This window comes from Danio rerio, chromosome 7 (genome assembly GCF_052040795.2).
Source record: "Danio rerio strain M-AB ecotype USA chromosome 7, GRCz13ab, whole genome shotgun sequence".
Taxonomy (NCBI): domain Eukaryota; kingdom Metazoa; phylum Chordata; class Actinopteri; order Cypriniformes; family Danionidae; genus Danio; species Danio rerio.
Window position 1 is genome coordinate 36,752,501 of NC_141027.1, and position 18,236 is coordinate 36,770,736.

Here is an 18,236-nt window from a genome sequence, read left to right on the forward strand (position 1 = left end):
AGACACCAGCAGCTGCACAGGTACAGACACAGAATGCAGCACTGAGGACCGTCAGTCTCTACAGGTACAGAGAGAGCTTTATTCCTTACCTTTTGTAAATGTTTGAAATTAGGAATGTGTTTTGTTTGTGTGATTTTGCTCTTCTGTGGGGGCACCACAGCAGCCCTGCTCATTAGCATGTTGACTTGAGGAAAAGTAAATCTGGAACTATGTTCAAGAAATAAATAAACGTTTCAAGGGGGAAATAAACTTTTACTTTTCCCCCCAACATTTGTGTAATTTTATATACATTTATTTATTTGCATATTTATTTATTTATTTATTTATATTTTATATACATTTATTTATTTGCATATGGGGAAAAGTCTATGGCAGGCTATTGGAGAGGAGGATCCGGCCAATGGTTCACCCTAGGATCCAGGAGGAACAATGCTCTTACCCCTCATGCCACTGCTGTTCTCGTTCATAGCCTTGTCACATCTCGTTTAGATTACTGCAACTCTCTTCTCTTTGGTCTCACTCATAAGTCTCTCCGTAAGCTTCAGTTGGTCCAGAACTCAGCTGCCCGTATCATCACCAGAACCCCTTCTTCTCATCACATCACCCCTGTCCTGCAGCAACTTCATTGTTTGCCTGTTCATTTTCGAATTGACTTTAAAATCTTGATGTTAACATTCAAAGCCATCCACAATCTCGCCCCTCCATATTTGTCTGCCCTCATCCACATTTCTGTTCCTTCTCGCATCCTGCGATCTTCTTCCTCCCTCCACTTGTCTGTTCTCTCTTCTCGCCTTTCAACTATGGGCAACAGAGCATTTAGCCGCTCTGCTCCGCGACTCACTACCACCTGCCATCAGAAACATTGACTCCCTTACACTGTTCAAATCAAGACTCAAAACCCACTTATTTAAGATGGCTTTTAATACCTAATTTTATTTGCACTATTGCTGTGTATATCTTATTATTTCTCTCGTTGTTTTATTGCTCTTGTTGATTGTACGGTGTCCTTGAGTTGCTAGAAAGGAGCCTTTAAATAAAATGTATTATTATTATTATTATTAATGCGGTTTTCGTCCGGGCCGTGGTACACTGGACCAGCTCTATACCCTCACCAGGGTCCTTGAGGGTTCATATTAGTATGCCCAATCAGTTCCTCAACAGATCGCCAATCAGAGGCGATCTGTTGAGGGCCATCTCGTCCCTGTATGAACAGAGTAGGAGTCTGGTTCACATTGCCGGCAATAGGTCAGATTTGTTTCCAATGCATGTTAGACTTTGGCAGTGCTGCCCTTTGTCACCAATTCTATTCATAATTTATATGGAAAGAATTTTAAGGCATCCTTGGGCTGGAGGGGGTCCGGTTCGGGGACCACAGGATTTCATCTCTGTTATTCACAGACGATGTTGCACTGTTAGACCTTACCGGGGTTTTTTTTACAGTAGAATACTGGCAACACTGTTGCCAGCTACTCATTGTAAAAGTTTGGTTACAGTAAGTAACTGGCAACAGTGTTGCCAGTTAATTACTGTTACTGAACCATTACAGTGAGTGGCTGGCAACAGGGTTGCCAGTTAATTGCTGTAATAGAGCAGCAGGGGTAACTAACTGAAAACTGTACAGTTAATTACTGTATTGTAGTGTTACAAATCACAGCATTATACTGCATACACATTAATAGTATGTCATATATAGTTATTGTAGTGTTACTAAAATTAATCAGTATTCTTAGCTGTTATTTAAAAATAGAAGGCATAACGTTTTTTCAGACAAATTTATTTTATTGTTTTGGCACCAAACAAATAAATAACAGAAAATGTATAACAAAATTAAGAAATCAGCAGATATAAATATTGTCTCGCATATTACAGGGCTGCACAGTAAGGCTGCGGTCACACTAACATTTCAGCAAGCAAAATTCTGTCATACTGCACTGCGAAGTGGAATTAAACAAAACGAGTAGTGGAATTAAACAAAATAATAAGAGATTGAAAAAGCAAGCCAGAGAGGTCATGTTTTGATCTTTGATTGGTCTCAAGCAATCACATGATGTGATTTCGTATGTCAGCGTTCTCCAAGCTTGAATTTTCCAATGCTGCGAATTATGAAATTTGTCGCATGAGCTATCATTCCAGGTCTGCAGTACTCACATGCGTATGAATGGAAGTCTATAGGGAGAAAAGTGCAGTGTTGTAACACTCGTCTTTAAATTAACGGGATACACAAGAAAAAAATAAAAGATATGGTTCAATTCTCTAGTTTCTGTATTCAAATTTTATCATGGATTGAGAGATAGTCTATGTAATAGAACCACAAATGTCTCTGAACAAATCTTAACAATGAAACAAAAACACAAACAACATTTATACAATAACATAATACAAAAATGGTGAGTGAGGGTGTGTGTGTATGTATGTATGTATATGTGCAAAGTCCAAAGTCCGTGGATGAGAGTATATGCAAAATGGATTGTTCTCACCAGAAAGGTTTGAGTCCAGATAATTGTACCATCATAAGTTGCAAGTGTACTCTTAGGATAGTCTTTACTTCAGACCTGAAAGACTAACAAGTCCAAAAAGGGCAAAAAATCCACAAAAACGATTGTCCTTCGCACACGAAAACAAGAAAAAGGTAGACCTTGGCAAACTCTTACTCCATGTGCTCCTCTGACTTCTTCGGATGACACTGTGAGTAATGTCCAGGTGCCCTCTATCTCCCCCTTGTGGTGAGTATGTTATGTGAATGTGTATAAATAGAAAAAAGATCAACAGAACAGGAAATAGAACACCGATACATTCACCTCATCCCTTCAAAATAAAGTATCTAAAATAAAAGTCCATTACTCATTTGTATATTCGTAGCCTCAAGAACCGTGAGTATGCTTTACTGCCAGGCCTATTCACACATTTAATGAACATAACAGAAAGCGTACCTCAATTATGTGGCACTGTTACTATAGTACATCAGAGAAAGAGTGTTTGGCGGTGGTCTGGGCAGTAGAAAAGTGGAGACATTACTTGGAAGGAATGCCTTTTGATGTTTTCACAGATCATTCTGCATTGACTTGGGCATTTAATTGCCCAAAGACCTCTTCTCGTCTAACACGCTGGACCCTGAGGCTGCAGCAATTTGTTTTTAGAGTGCATCACCGTAAAGGGTGCGTAAACTTGGTACCTGACGCCCTGTCAAGAGCTGGTGATTCATCAGTACCTAACCCTTGTCTTTCCATCACTTCAACAACTGCATCAGAGTTACCCATCAGTCTGGATGAAATTCAAAAAGCTCAACAAGATGATAAAGCTCTACTCCAGTTAACATCCACTCCATCACGCTGTGTTGCCAAAGATCAAGCCATTACCTTTGAGAAAATCCAAGGTATTTGGTACAGAAAAGTTCCCCTAAAAGGTGAAGGGAATAAATATCAGCTTGTGGTACCAGAAGAACTCACTCAGAACTTTCTTCACTACTTCCATGATAATCCACTAGCTGGTCACTTGGGTCAACTCAAAACTCTTCTGAAGATCTTGGAAGTGGCATGGTGGCCATCTGTAAGAAAAGAGGTCTGGAGTTATGTTAAGAGTTGTAAGCTCTGTCAGCAGTACAAGCCTAGTAATAGTAAACCCTCTGGACTTTTGCAGAGTAATTTAATTACTGAACCAGGACACACTCTAGGGACAGACCTGATGGGACCATTCCCTATGAGCAAGAAGCGGAATGCTTATATTCTTGTGATTGTGGACTACTTCACAAAGTGGACTGAATTATTTCCCTTGAGAGACAGTAAGACCCAAAAGATTGCAAAGATTCTCAAAGAGGAAATATTTACCCGATGGGGTGTCCCGAAGTATTTGGTCTCAGACAGAGGTCCACAATTTACTTCTTCCATCTTGTCCAATGTGTGTAAATCCTGGGGATGCATACAAAAGCTAACTACTGCTTACCATCCACAAAGCAATCTTACTGAGAGGGTAAATAGGACTCTTAAAACCATGATCGCTTCCTATGTAGGCCAACAACACCAGAACTGGGACCAGTGGTTGCCCGAGTTAAGGTATGCCATCAACACCGCACAGCAGGAGACAACTGGTTGTACCCCAGCGGAGCTTATGGTAGGACGTCAGATCCATGGACCTCTGGAAAGACTCATACATTTGCCTCCATCACCTGAACAAGCATCATACACTGTACTGGATCGACAACACTACCTTCAACAGGAGGTCGTGCAAAGAATGAGGATGAACCAGGCTAAACAAGCTAAGTACTACAACCTTAAAAGGAAAGATGTACAATTTAAGGTGGGTGACTTAGTTTGGCTTAAAACTCACCCTTTATCCAGTGCAGTCAGTAAATTCACCTCCAAATTAGCTCCGAAGTGGGAAGGACCTGGGGTGATTACTAAGAGAAAAGGGGTTAATTTAATGTTTTAATGTGGTTAATTTAAAACGCCTTTATGGTCGTTCTTCCTTCGAGATGCCGGCTGGGGGGGGGGATCTATGTAGCGCTGCCACATAATTGAGGTACGCTTTCTGTTATGTTCATTAAATGTGTGAATAGGCCTGGCAGTAAAGCATACTCACGGTTCTTGAGGCTACGAATATACAAATGAGTAATGGACTTTTATTTTAGATACTTTATTTTGAAGGGATGAGGTGAGGTGAATGTATCGGTGTTCTATTTCCTGTTCTGTTGATCTTTTTTCTATTTATACACATTCACATAACATACTCACCACAAGGGGGAGATAGAGGGCACCTGGACATTACTCACAGTGTCATCCGAAGAAGTCAGAGGAGCACATGGAGTAAGAGTTTGCCAAGGTCTACCTTTTTCTTGTTTTCGTGTGCGAAGGACAATCGTTTTTGTGGATTTTTTGCCCTTTTTGGACTTGTTAGTCTTTCAGGTCTGAAGTAAAGACTATCCTAAGAGTACACTTGCAACTTATGATGGTACAATTATCTGGACTCAAACCTTTCTGGTGAGAACAATCCATTTTGCATATACTCTCATCCACGGACTTTGGACTTTGCACATATACATACATACATACACACACACCCTCACTCACCATTTTTGTATTATGTTATTGTATATTGTATTGTTTGTGTTTTTGTTTCAGTGTTAAGACTTGTTCGGAGACATTTGTGGTTCTATTAAACTATCTCTCAATCCATGATAAAATTTGAATACAGAAACTAGAGAATTGAACCATATCTTTTATTTTTTTCTTGTGTATCCCGTTGATTTAAAGGCGAGTGTTACATAGTACTACAGTGTGACTGGGACTTTAAGCTGTAACTCTAATTAAACACACCTGATCAAACTAATTAAAGCTTGTTAGAAATCTACAGGGGAATGGTGAAGCAGGGTGGGTACTAAACTCTGCTGCGCTGCAGTTCTCCAGGAACTTGGAGTTTGACCCACATGGTATACAGCAGGGGTGCTCAATCCTGTTCCTGGAGATCTACCTTCCTGCAGATTTCAGTTGCTACCCATATCAAACACACCTGCCTGTAAATATCAAGTGGTGTTCAGGTCCTAATTAATTGGTTTAGCTGTGTTTGATATGGATAGCAACTGAAATCTGCAGGAAGGTAGATCTCCAGGAACAGGATTGAGCACCCCTGTTATATAGCATACTTTTAAAGCAACTGCCAACATTTATCACAATCACATATCCAATAAACACACACACACACACACACACACACACACACACACACACACACACAAAGTGCTGCAGTGAAATGTGTTACTCTCTCCTCAATCCTGACCATGCAAAAAAAAAAAAAAACTGAACAGCAAAAAACACAAAATAATTTTTTTAAATTTTAAAGTTTTAAATATTATAAACTGTGTCAAATCTTAATAAAAAGTTTAAAGTAATTATAAAAAACAAAAATAAAGTTGGCAACAACGAAAAACCAAAGGATCCAATCTTTTATTGTTATAATTATCTCATGACAACAAACCTTTTTATTGTTTCTAATATCAATTCATAGGTGGAAACACTGCTCTGAAAAATACTTAGCAACAAACTCAACCTGGGACCTGACAGTGGAGCTTTTGTGTGTGGATGGCTATGTGTATCATGTTTTTGTGATTCCCTGTGATGATGTGCACATGTTCCCTTACTGAGATGATGGAATTTAATTTTGGCTTAGTTGCCAGAAAGATACATACAACTGTTAGCATCTGTACATTATGACAGTATGCAATATCCAATAAATACATATACTTAAACAAAAGTAATGTAAGAAGTTATATGAGGAGAGGCTAACTAGCTAACAATGTAGCTTTTAAGTACACAGTTCAAGATAACAACAATATAACTTAAAACACAGCCTTATTTTATAAACCCTCAAAAACATTTGAACACATTTTATTTACTCATTGTAGATTCTTATTTAAAGCCTAAAACATATCAGACTCTCCATCTGAATTGATAGACAGAGAATAAAACACACTCAGCAGTAAACAAATCAAAAACCTGACTCTCTTAAAGGGCCAGCATTTTCTGAAAACTTTTTCTAACATCTTTGTGTTTAGAATAAGACAGACAGCCTGTGGGAGTGTGGTGATGCCTAAATCATTATTTTCTGCCTTTAAAATGCACGTCTCTAGCAACATAAACCATAAGAGTAGATGGGAAAGTAATTTGCTATTTATTGTCAAAGTTACTATCTGTAATGGGTACATGAAGTAAATTACTGTAATTTATTCTTTGCACTACACAATTTCATACAAAGTCTACTCCTATTACAGCAAAACACTGGCTATTTTACAGTTATTTACTGCACAATCTGCAGGGTAACAGTGCAGTTATAGTAATTAAACACACCTGATCAAACTAAATCTAAAGGTAGTGTGTTGAAGCAGGGCTGGAACTAAATTCTGCTGGGCTGCGGCCCTCCAGAAGTCAGTTGAGTTGGCTCGGGCATCTGTTTAGGATGCCTCCTGGATCCCCACAGAGGAGCTGAAGGAAGTGTTTGGGGAGAGGGAAGTCTGGGGTTCTCTCCTTAGATGCTGCCCCCGCGACCCGGCCCCGGAAAAGCTGCAGAATGAATAAATGTATATATGTGTATGTATATATATATATATATATATATATATATATATAATTCATGCAGGGATTAATGGATTATTTAAAAAAATATATACATATTTGAGTATTTATTTATTTATTGTTTTTACAGGTTTTGTCCTCCATGCCATGGTGAGTTCATTTTAAACTATAAAATCTATAAAAATGTTATCTAAAATACAATTTTAGGGGGGGGCATATAATTATTTACTTTTTTTAAAGGAACTAAATTAATGTATAATTTCTTAAAACGTTGCCAATCAGTTCCAAAACATTGCCTTAAAAGTCACAGCCAGGGATGCGCTGGGTTGGGTTTTTGTTAACCTGAGAACGTTCTAAGCTTTCGGTCAGTTGAATGACTTAGGAGTGAAGGTGTGTGATCTTGTTGACTGTTGTATGTATTGTATCTTCAGTTGGAATCAGAGGGATTGCTGTGCCGGGTTCTGTCAGGAGCGCTGGGTCTCTCTCTGGTCCTCTCCTTCATTCTGGTTCCTCTTCAGTGTTTTCACCTGAGTTGAGCCTGCGGCATTTTTATGTTCAGAATTATACAATTTTGTCATCAGTCAGAAACAATAACCGGGCAAGTGCATAGATATTTAAAATCTTTAAGAATTCCTGTATTCAGTATCTCACAGAACGTAGTATTTAACATGTGTTCCCAAGGGACAACACTATTGACCTTATGCTGCAGTGCTCATTTTTGCAATTGTTTTAGAACTTCAGATTTAATTGCCTATAGGAGAAACAACTAATGGCAGAAAATGGTCTAACTACTTGCTCTACAAACAACCGTGTTCATGACTGTACATAAAAAGTGGAATAAAATAATAAGAAAACATTAGAACATCAAGCAGCATAACAAGCTGTTTATAACCTCTAAAAATCTATCTAAGTAAAAGAAGTCTCCAGCCAAATAGATTCATTTGGTGGCGGCCGCCCATACATGAAGAATGGCAGTAAAATATTCAACATTTTTTTATTCTGTCTTTTATTTTTATATGTGGAAATTTATTTTTGTGACCTAGGCATACATTTGTCATTTGATTAAGGAATCACAACTCTTTCATGAGTTATTTAATATTTTGGTTTGATGTTATCTTTAATGATGCTGATAACAATGAATAGACTTTATTTATAACCATCCCAATTAAATACAGTAGACCAATAAGAAAGAAGAAATAAGAGACCAATGAGTCAGTTTGTCTGGATTTATTAAGCATGTTATTCCAAAAAGGTCTGATAACATTTCTTCAAAATTTCAAATAAAAATAATGTCTTTTAGAGCATTTTTTGAGAAAATGGCAACTATCATAAACAATAATGCTGACTGAAAATCAAGGTCGGTAAATTGACATCTAAACACCTCTAGAGACAGGACCATGTCTAAAAACTTGATACTATCTTGTTATTTTAGCAAAAGTTATAGATAAATTATATATATATATATATATATATATATATATATATATATATATATATATATATATATATATATTAGTGATGTCAATCGATTAAAAAAATAACTAATTAATCGCACCTTTTTAAAAAAATTTATCGCGATTAATCGCATTTAAAATACTGAAACTTGTAAATTTGGCTATTCAAATGTAAAATTAATGTAAACGCAAGACAAAAACTATTTAAATTCAAAATATAATTGTTTAATAGAATTAAAATTCAAAATATAACTGTTTAATATAATTTTTGTTTAACCTGTAACACAGATTTCTTCATGTAAACAACATACCCACAATAAACTATCAAGATCCTGGCTTGACAGCCATATTTATTACAGAAATTAAAACACAGGCATGTTAATGACATATAAATTTCAAAACAATCAATGCCAATAAAGAAAACATTGATTTCAATGTTGGATTCTAAGTGGACTGCAAAAAAATGCCAAAATACAGGAATTGCAGATATGGAAAATGAAAAATTATAATAATAACCTATAGAATACAAACTTTTGCACTTGTTGTAAAGTTTTGTGGCTGTGAGTTGAGAACATTAATCATAAAGTAGAAACAATTTTGCTTAATCCTCCTTTACATTCATCCAGTTGCTAAGACTAGGAGTATCCCGCAAGTGCACAGAGACTACCAAATGCCCGCAAATGAATGATAATTTCTCACAAACCGGTCGTTAAATACATTGCACACCCCTCTCCACCGCATCCCTCCTAGCTCTTCAGGTAGCCTATGTCGCGCGCAACTCACCCCCACCGTCCTTCAGGTAAGTCTCGCGCGCACACGCCCCTACTCAGATACGTCGCTCACTCCACCCCTGACACCCCTCAACGGGCCTGACACAGACACACACACAACGCGCTGCAGACGTTTTGGCCCCAACGGCCTTCCATACTGGAGCGACTCCCCTCAGATTCAACACGCATGATCACGTTCATCAAATTTGCTTAAACTAAGCGTCCTAAAGTATTATTGTGTTTTACAAGGATTCTGACACAGCAACGCGAAGCATACGCTTTCGTTGCGTTTAATGAGGAAACACGCTAAACTAGGAGGGCTCATGCTGAAAGGCAGAGTAATGCCCTGACAGCTCGCGACTTCACCAGAGACTTTCTGAGTACATTCACATAAGACACCAATACTCTGATTTTAATATGAAGATTATACTCTTTTTAAAATTCTACTGTGTAGCCTAAGCAGTGATTTTATTACCCTAAAGGAACACAGAGTCACGAAATGCGGAGGATTTTCTTTCTGTTCGCCATGCGGTATGAACTTACAACAGAAGTCGAAAGTTAAAAATGAAACACCTGAAATTGCATAAAACTCTAGATAACCTGTGATGCAACTAATTGTTTTATACTGAAACTTGCCTTCAAAAAGTGTTTCCTTGATCTTACCCACATTTCTTGCATGTTGAACACATGTCCACCACAACAGGAAGTAAAAAAAAACCCTGCAACTGCAGTAATTCTTTTTAATTATTTAAAATTAATCGCATGCGTTAAGGCACTAATTTTGACAGCGCTAATATATATAGGAGACCCCCCCCCCCCCCCCCCCCATTGTGTAAAGCGCTAAATAATTGTAAGGAATTAATATTATTATAGTCCCCCCTTTGATTTTTTTTTCTTTTTTAAATATTTGCCAAATGTCTAAAATTATTAAAATATCTTTGATTTTAACACAATCATTTTTTATAAGGAAAAAACACTATCTATTAAGCTAACTCTTATTAAGTCTCTTCTTTTACGTAAGTCTCTTCTGCTCACCAAACCTGCATTTACTCCAAAGAACACCAAAAACAGTCCTATTATTATTATTATTATTATTATTATTATTATTATACATTTTTTAAACACTTGAGTACTTTTTTATTTGATGTTAAACATATTCAAATAGCAGTATTTATCTGAGATCAAAAGCTTTTGTAACATCATATAACAATGTTGAATAACTTAAAGTGAATTTTTTTGTCAAAGAACATTGTGAAATGAAAAGTTTTATTTAAAAAGTACACTTTAAATTGAACAAAAGTGAGGATAAAGTTATTTATAATGTCTTACATTTTTAATTCCGACAAATCCAGTTCTTCTAAATATTCTAGTCATCAAAGAAGGCTGAATAAACTCCTCCCTGTAAGTCTGTCCGCTTTGCCCAGCAGGATGTAGATGGACTGAAATCCCACCTGAAAGAAGCAGAGGAACAGGATGCTAAAATACTTAGAAATGGAAATGAATATGGTATCAGCAAGCTATCAGAAAATGAACAGCTGTGATCATTGTAATGTATTTTGTCTCTGCTGTGTAGTCTGTTGTCCAGCGGAGGGTTCCAGAAACTGCGGGATGGCTTTCGAAGGTCGTTTCAGGATGGCCAGCCATTCTGGATCAAGCTCAAGCTTCACGTAGGAGCTTCCTCCACAATCTGCAATCTGCAATGACAAAACAACTGAATGTACTTCTGGATCTCACTTCATACTGAAACATGCTGGATGACAGAAACAGCAGAATCAATATCTGAAGGAAGAAACTCGTCATGTGAGAGAAACTTGCTGATCTTCAGGGCAGCATTATTCATTATTCTTAGACAAACAGCTTGTTGACACCACAGCCTGCCTGAATATTGTTGCTGACCATGACCATCCTTTTATGACCACAGTGTACCCATCTTCTGATGGCAACTTTCAGCAGGATAACATGCCATGTCATGAAGTGCGAATCATCTCAGACTGGAAACATGTCAGACATGACAATGAGTTCACTGTACTCAAATGGCCTCCAGAGTCACCAGATCTCAATGCAATAGAGCACCTTTGAGATGTGGTGGAACGGGAGATTCGCATCATGGATGTGCAGCTGACAAATCTGCAGCAACTGCTTTCGTGATGCTATCATGTCAATATGGACCAAAATGTCTGATTAAAGTGCCAATTAAAGGCTTTACTGGGTTAATTAGGTTAACTGGGCAAGTTAGGGTAATTAGGCAAGTCATAGTATAACAGTGGTTTGGTCTGTAGACAATCGAAAACAATATTGCTTAAGAAAACTAGTAATATTGATCCAAAGTGGGTTTTTTTACCCAGAAAAAAAGGAAATACTGTGATAAATTCCTTCTTAATAAACATCATTTGAATAAGAAAAGAAATGTACAGGAGGGCTAATAATTTTGACTTCATATTACAATGATTGTCACTACATGAGCCATGTAGTGTGTGAAACAGGCTCAATCCAAGGTAACTAAAAGTTTTCGTTTGTCAACAGCTCAGAGTGACAGTGAAGGAGGACCCACCTGGTGCTGCATCAGTGTTGAGTCGAGTGCAGGTGAGCAGAGATCCAGTATCTGGACTGCAAGTGCTCTAGAAGCTCAGCAGCAGCAGCAGGGCTTCCCAAAGTACTGCTCTTCACTTCCTGTCTGAGGAGCTTCTTCCTGCGCACAAGAGCATTCATGTTACTGTACTGATACATGCCTCAAGAATAATCATGCAGCAGGAAGAGAAAATTGGGCATCTACATCTGGAGAAATTCAGTGAGAATGTTTTTATTTCATTAGAGAGGAGTCTGATGTGTATTTAATCTATTCCAATCCATTTCCAGTTCTAGTTGTTTTTAACACAACAGTAAATCTGACTGCTTGACACTGAAAACTGCATTTATAAAATGTGTTGCAATAATTATAAAACACCAAATGTCATTTACTATAAACAAACTAGGTCAAATTTAAAGTCCCCCTCCTGTGCACAACAATGGAACTGTCCAACTGTTGCTTTTCAACTTTTTTTTTTTTTTTTTAAATGGGTGTAATTCAATGAACTTTTACTTCACTTCACTTTATTTAATCAAATGTGTAGAGTCTTCACTGCTCATCATTGCTGATCTGTACTTTGCGCACCAGCTACTGGGAGAGAATGATTCAGCATTTTTATTGTGCAAAGTGTTTTCTATAGGGGGGATTAATGCAGCATAAATTCATGAAGTCAAGATATGTTTTTACTTATGTATTTAATTAGTAATAATAAATTACTAATGCTAGCTAATGGCCACTGTGTGGATCACTGTTACTGCAATAGTTGCCAATAATTGAATTGCCAACCAGTTTATCACAGCCTGTTATAAAGCAAATAAACTTCTATTGTAGTTTATGTTTTCATATTGCCATTGTGTTGTTTTTTCTAGCTTAATAAAGAGAAAACAACTTTACATTTACATTTAGTCATTTAGCAGACGCTTTTATCCAAAGCGACTTACAAATGAGGACAAGGAAGCAATTTACACAACTATAAGAGCAACAATGAATAAGTGTTATAGGCAAGTTTCAGGTATGTAAAGAAAGTGTAAGAAGCAAAACATTAGTATTTATTTATTTTTTTGGTAGTTAGTGGAGGAGTCAGAGAGGGAATTGCAGATCAGTAAGGAAAGTGGAGACTAAATAGTTGAGTTTTTAGTCGTTTCTTGAAGACAGCGAGTGACTCTGCCATTCTGATGTAGTTAGGGAGTTCATTCCACCAACTGAGAATCATTTTAAAAATGCTTATATTCATATATTTATTGCTGAATAACAATGTCAGTTTTCTATTGGCCTCAAAGTAAATGATTTCAGATTCTTTGCATATTTTTGCAATTAATTTATTTAGAAATGAGGATTGGATAGTAAAAATTGTCACTCGTTAAATCAATTACTATTAGAGTTCATAAATATAAGAAACTAGTCATTATACACTTAGTTTAAGAGTAGGCACTAAGGCCCAACTCTATTTCACCAAGGTCCACTTATTTTAAAATGTCTGGCCTCACCCTTTACTAATAGTAGTAGTAATATAGTATTAGTAATCTCTGGGTCAATAATAATTCTTTAATTAAACTCTGAACTCAGTTTTATCTTATGCTCATGGTTACTCAGAGATTATAGAAATTCACGTCGTAAATTAGGTCAAATGTACTTTTTTATTTATTCAAAACTTACTGAGAATTGCATTAAACATGACCTTAATAACCACAAAAGATTTACTTGTGAATGAATCCATGTTTTCAATAGTCCAGAGAGCGCTTTACTTCTTTGTTGAATGATTCAGTTGTTTGACCAAATCATCTTACTCATTATACACTACTACCACCTACTGAAAGATTTAGATTCTTATTTTGAGGATTATTTCATTTTTTTAAAATAATATTTTTTTCATATTCAAATGCAATAAAGTACAATAAACATTATTATTTGAAATTAAGGGATAATTCACATGCACAAAATAATTTTGCCATCATATACACGCATTTGTGCCATTTAAATCTGTATCAATTTCTTGATATTGTAGACTATTTTCAGTAAATGTTTAATTGTTTACTTCTTACCGCATTTATCTCAATAATGGCTTGAAATCTTCTTTCAGTGGTAGTTTCTGAGTCAATTTTATAACATTAAACACAGAATTTCACAATAACTTGTATTAATTCATTTCAGGATAACCAATAGTATTTTTAAGTGGTCCCTTATCTTTATTTTACCTTAGGGCCATAAGTATTACATGTTTGCTGAAACAATCCATTAATTTTATTTATGAGTTTTCATGATAGAAGACCCACTTTTTACCCACTAAAACTTTAAATTTTTAATTTTTTTTTGGAAAAAACACTTTTCAGTGTGTGTGTGTGTGTGTGTGTGTGTGTGTGTGTGTATGTATGTATACATATAAATTATTATATATATTATTATATATATTATATATATATTATTATTATAATATACATAAATAAATATATATATTATATATATAAATAAAAGATAAAATTACAATTTATACACACTGAAATATATATATATATATATATATGTGTGTGTGTGTGTGTGTGTGTATAAATTGTAATTTTATACATATATATATATATATATATATATATATATATATATATATATACATACATACTAACATACATACATATACACATATATATATATATTTTTTTTTTTTTAATATATATATATATATATATATATATATATATATATATATATGTGTGTGTTTGTGTGTGTGTATAAATTGTAATTTTATCTTTTATATATATATATATATATATATATATATATATATATATATATATATATATATATTATATGTGTGTGTGTGTGTGTATAAATTGTAATTTTATACATATATATATATATATATATATATATATATATATATATATATATATATACATACATACATACATATACATATATATATATATATTTTTTTTTTTAAATATATATGTATATATATATTTATATATATTTTTTTTAAATATACATATATATATATATGTGTGTGTGTGTGTGTGTTTGTGTGTGTGTATAAATTGTAATTTTATCTTTTATATATATATATATATATATATATATATATATATATATATATATATATATATATATATATATATATATGTGTGTGTGTGTGGGTGTGTGTGTCTGTGTGTCTGTGTGTGTGTGAGTATAAATTGTAATTTTATTTTTTTTCTATATATATATATATATATATATATATATATATATATATACATACATATATATATATATATATATATATATATATATATATATATATATATATATATATATATATATATATATATATATATATATATATATATATATATATATATATATATATATATATATATATATATATATATATGTGTGTGTGTGTGTGTGTGTGTGAGTATAAATTGTAATTTATTGTAATATATATATATATATATATATATATATATATATATATATATATATATATATATATATATTTTTTTTTTTTTTTTTTTTTTTTTTTTTTTTAATAAGCATCAAACATCAAGCTGCAAACCGTGTGAGGGACCCTAACCTACCCTAACCCAACAACTAACACTGACAAACCTAACAACAACCACTAATGTGCCAAAACCACTCAGAGGAGACCAGCAACACGCAAGAAACCGCCTAAACGCATGTCAACCTACATAGCCACAGCACCGACAACCACCAAAACATCCAGCAATGTGATGAAAAGTTGAATGAAAAGTGAAATTTGATGTATTGCAAACTTATTCTGTAACTATATACAATATATACAGTATGTACATACGCGCCCATGATCCTCCATCTGGCACTTGGATGGCTCAGTGCCTGGGCTTCTTCCTCCGGGGCTCCTTGGGCAGCGGCTCCTTGCTGATGTCCACCACGATGTGAGGGGGGACACTGGACCCGGATCTGACCTCTGTGATGACCACGCGTCCGTCAGGCAGCTCGGTCTCTAGCAGTGCAGGCCGGTCCAGCTTCTCCCACAGCCGCTGCTTTACCTCCAATCCGTGCTGAAGAGTGTACCGGCCTGCACGCTTCCTCACGGTGGAGTCCATCACACTGTGGTAGATGGTCTGAAATTCCTGCACACTCCTACCGTGGATGGAGAGGGGCTCCTCCTGTGGACACTCACCCACTGGGGAGACTGAAGCTGCAGGACGGAGGGCAGGAAGGACAGCCGCGTTCCGCAGGTGTCGCTGCTCCACGGAGGTGCGCTCCAGCAAGAAGTCCCCGAGGTGTCCAGGGAGAGTCCTGGTCCTTCTTGATCGTCGCAGAGTCATCATGAACAACTTCTCAAACTGATGTTAGTCAGCCAACAGGAGATTAGTTCAGAGTGTTGTAGCGCTGATCAGGGTTGATGACTTTATAGACAGTTGTGTGGGTTTGTAAACCAACTCAGGTTGCCGTGGTGACAGAATGACGAGTGTCATTTAAATGTAAACAGTAATTGATTTCAGCGTTCAGTCAATTAGAGCAGCACGAACTTTATGTTTGTACAGTCTTTGTTATTAAATACTGAAAATGTTTTAATAATTGTAAGGCATAATAACAGAGGGCCCATAAACGTAAATAAATAAATATTTTCCCCGTTTTTCCTAATTAGGATAGTTTTACTTTTGAACTTGAAAATCGTCACACGTTTCAGTTCACGTCAGAAAAAAAACATTAATAATATTAAACCAATAAAGTAAAATCTTAGCAATGCCACATGACATCTCCTTTAGCTAATAAAACTTTAAGGTATTTGCCATTTGCTTTACATAATTGGAAAACAGGAATGAGACATCAGCAGACATTATGCTCTCAAAGCACGATGGTATGGAGGACAAAACCAGCAAAAACAACAAATAAATACGCAAATATAAAAATAAATGATTAAATAAATCCATAAATGCCTGCATAAACAAAATAATAGCCTAAATGAATAAATAATAAATATTCAAATAAATAAAAATCCTCAAATTCCTGCATCAATAAATATTTAAATAATGAATAGTGCGGGCAGGTGAATAATAATTGATAATTGGTCGTTAAATATATTTAATAAATAATTTTATGACGGACGCATAATCAAACATGCGAGGTAATTTTTTCGTGCACGCGCATAGCCATGTGCGCGCGGCCCGGTCCGGTCCACTTATCTTAGTTTACAGCTGCTAGCAGCATATAATTATAATGATGTAAGTTGCAGCTCTATGCCCGGGAAAAGACAGTAGTCTGGAGCCGAGAAGAGGAAGAAAGTATTAGATGAATCTAATGAAATTAGTGAGGCTATAGCTAACGTTTAAACTTCGCCACAACTGCTATGCATTGTGCTTTAGACGGGACATGCTCCATGACTTTTCACGTTTGCACCTCTTCCCCATGTTGCTGATAATTTCACAAACTCAATTATTGTTATTAACTCGTGCATTACTTTACAATTCTGTTTGCACACCAGCTACATACACAATTATTCCACTGTATCTTTTATTTATCATTATATAGTTATTGTGTTATATAATTATATATTATATCATTCTTTGCAAACTGCAGTTATCATTGTTTATTGTTTTGTCTATTTCTACATTTCTTATTGCTGCTGTTGTTATTTCTTGTATCACTGCATTGACAGTAAAGTCTCTTTAGTCTTTTTAAAATAACAAAACTGACGAATATTCTGTGATTTCTGAAAGATCTATAATATAAAATGAGTCAAATTACTGTAAGCCACATGCCAGAAACCATTTTTATTGCATGAAGTCAATAACAATCATTTTTTTCCTGAATGTTAAAGTTTTTGTTCAAAAATAAACTAATTAATTCTTAAAAACACAACTGTCTTTGATTTATACTGAAAGAAAGGGTCAGCTTTTGTCACCATAGATTACAGTGCAGATTAAATCCACATTTTGATTGTAGTTTGTAAACATTATGAAGTGCTTGACCTGCCTATTGTTTTAATAGTATGTCATGAGTTTTTCTTTAAATGACTAATTTCTTCTGTATTGTACATGGAGGTCAATGCCAACATTTGTTCCAAAAGAAGATGAGGCGGCCTGATCCAGCACTGCTCCAGAGACACCAGCAGCTGCACAGGTACAGACACAGAATGCTGCACTGAGGACCGTCAATCTCTACAGGTACAGAGAGGGCTTTATTCCTTACCTTTTGTAAATGTTTGAAATTAGGAATGTGTTTTGTTTGTGTGATTTTGCTCCTCTGTGGGGGCACCACAGTAAAATTTAGCATAGGGCACCCTTCTGGCCAGCAGCAGCCCTGCTCATTAGCATGTTGACTTGAGGAAAAGTAAATCTGGAACTATGTTCAAAAAATAAATAAACGTTTCAAGGGGAAATAAACTTTTACTTTTCCCTCCTACATTTGTGTAATTTTATATACA

The 18,236-nt window shown here is 35.4% G+C and overlaps 1 protein-coding gene and 1 long non-coding RNA gene across 2 annotated transcripts in view; one reads left to right on the top strand and one right to left on the bottom strand.

The window, feature by feature from the left end:
• LOC147843127 (uncharacterized) overlaps nt 1-12,686 on the top strand; it is a 13,029-nt gene extending 343 nt beyond the window's left edge. Inside the window, exons 1-2 of the long non-coding RNA XR_015495955.1 lie at nt 1-64; nt 11,809-12,686. The exon at nt 1-64 is cut by the window's left edge and continues 343 nt beyond it. This is a non-coding gene — a long non-coding RNA (uncharacterized LOC147843127). The remainder of the gene's footprint in view (nt 65-11,808) is intronic.
• On the bottom strand, nt 10,822-16,501 carry LOC147836046 (uncharacterized). The gene is made up of 3 exons (XM_087261529.1): nt 15,639-16,501; nt 11,837-11,974; nt 10,822-10,979 (listed from the first exon to the last, which is right to left on the bottom strand). The coding sequence occupies exon 1, from the start codon at nt 16,135-16,137 to the stop codon at nt 15,673-15,675; it is 465 nt and encodes a 154-aa protein (XP_087117655.1). The 5' UTR covers nt 16,138-16,501; the 3' UTR covers nt 10,822-10,979; nt 11,837-11,974; nt 15,639-15,672.
• Nucleotides 16,502-18,236: the final 1,735 nt, after the last annotated feature.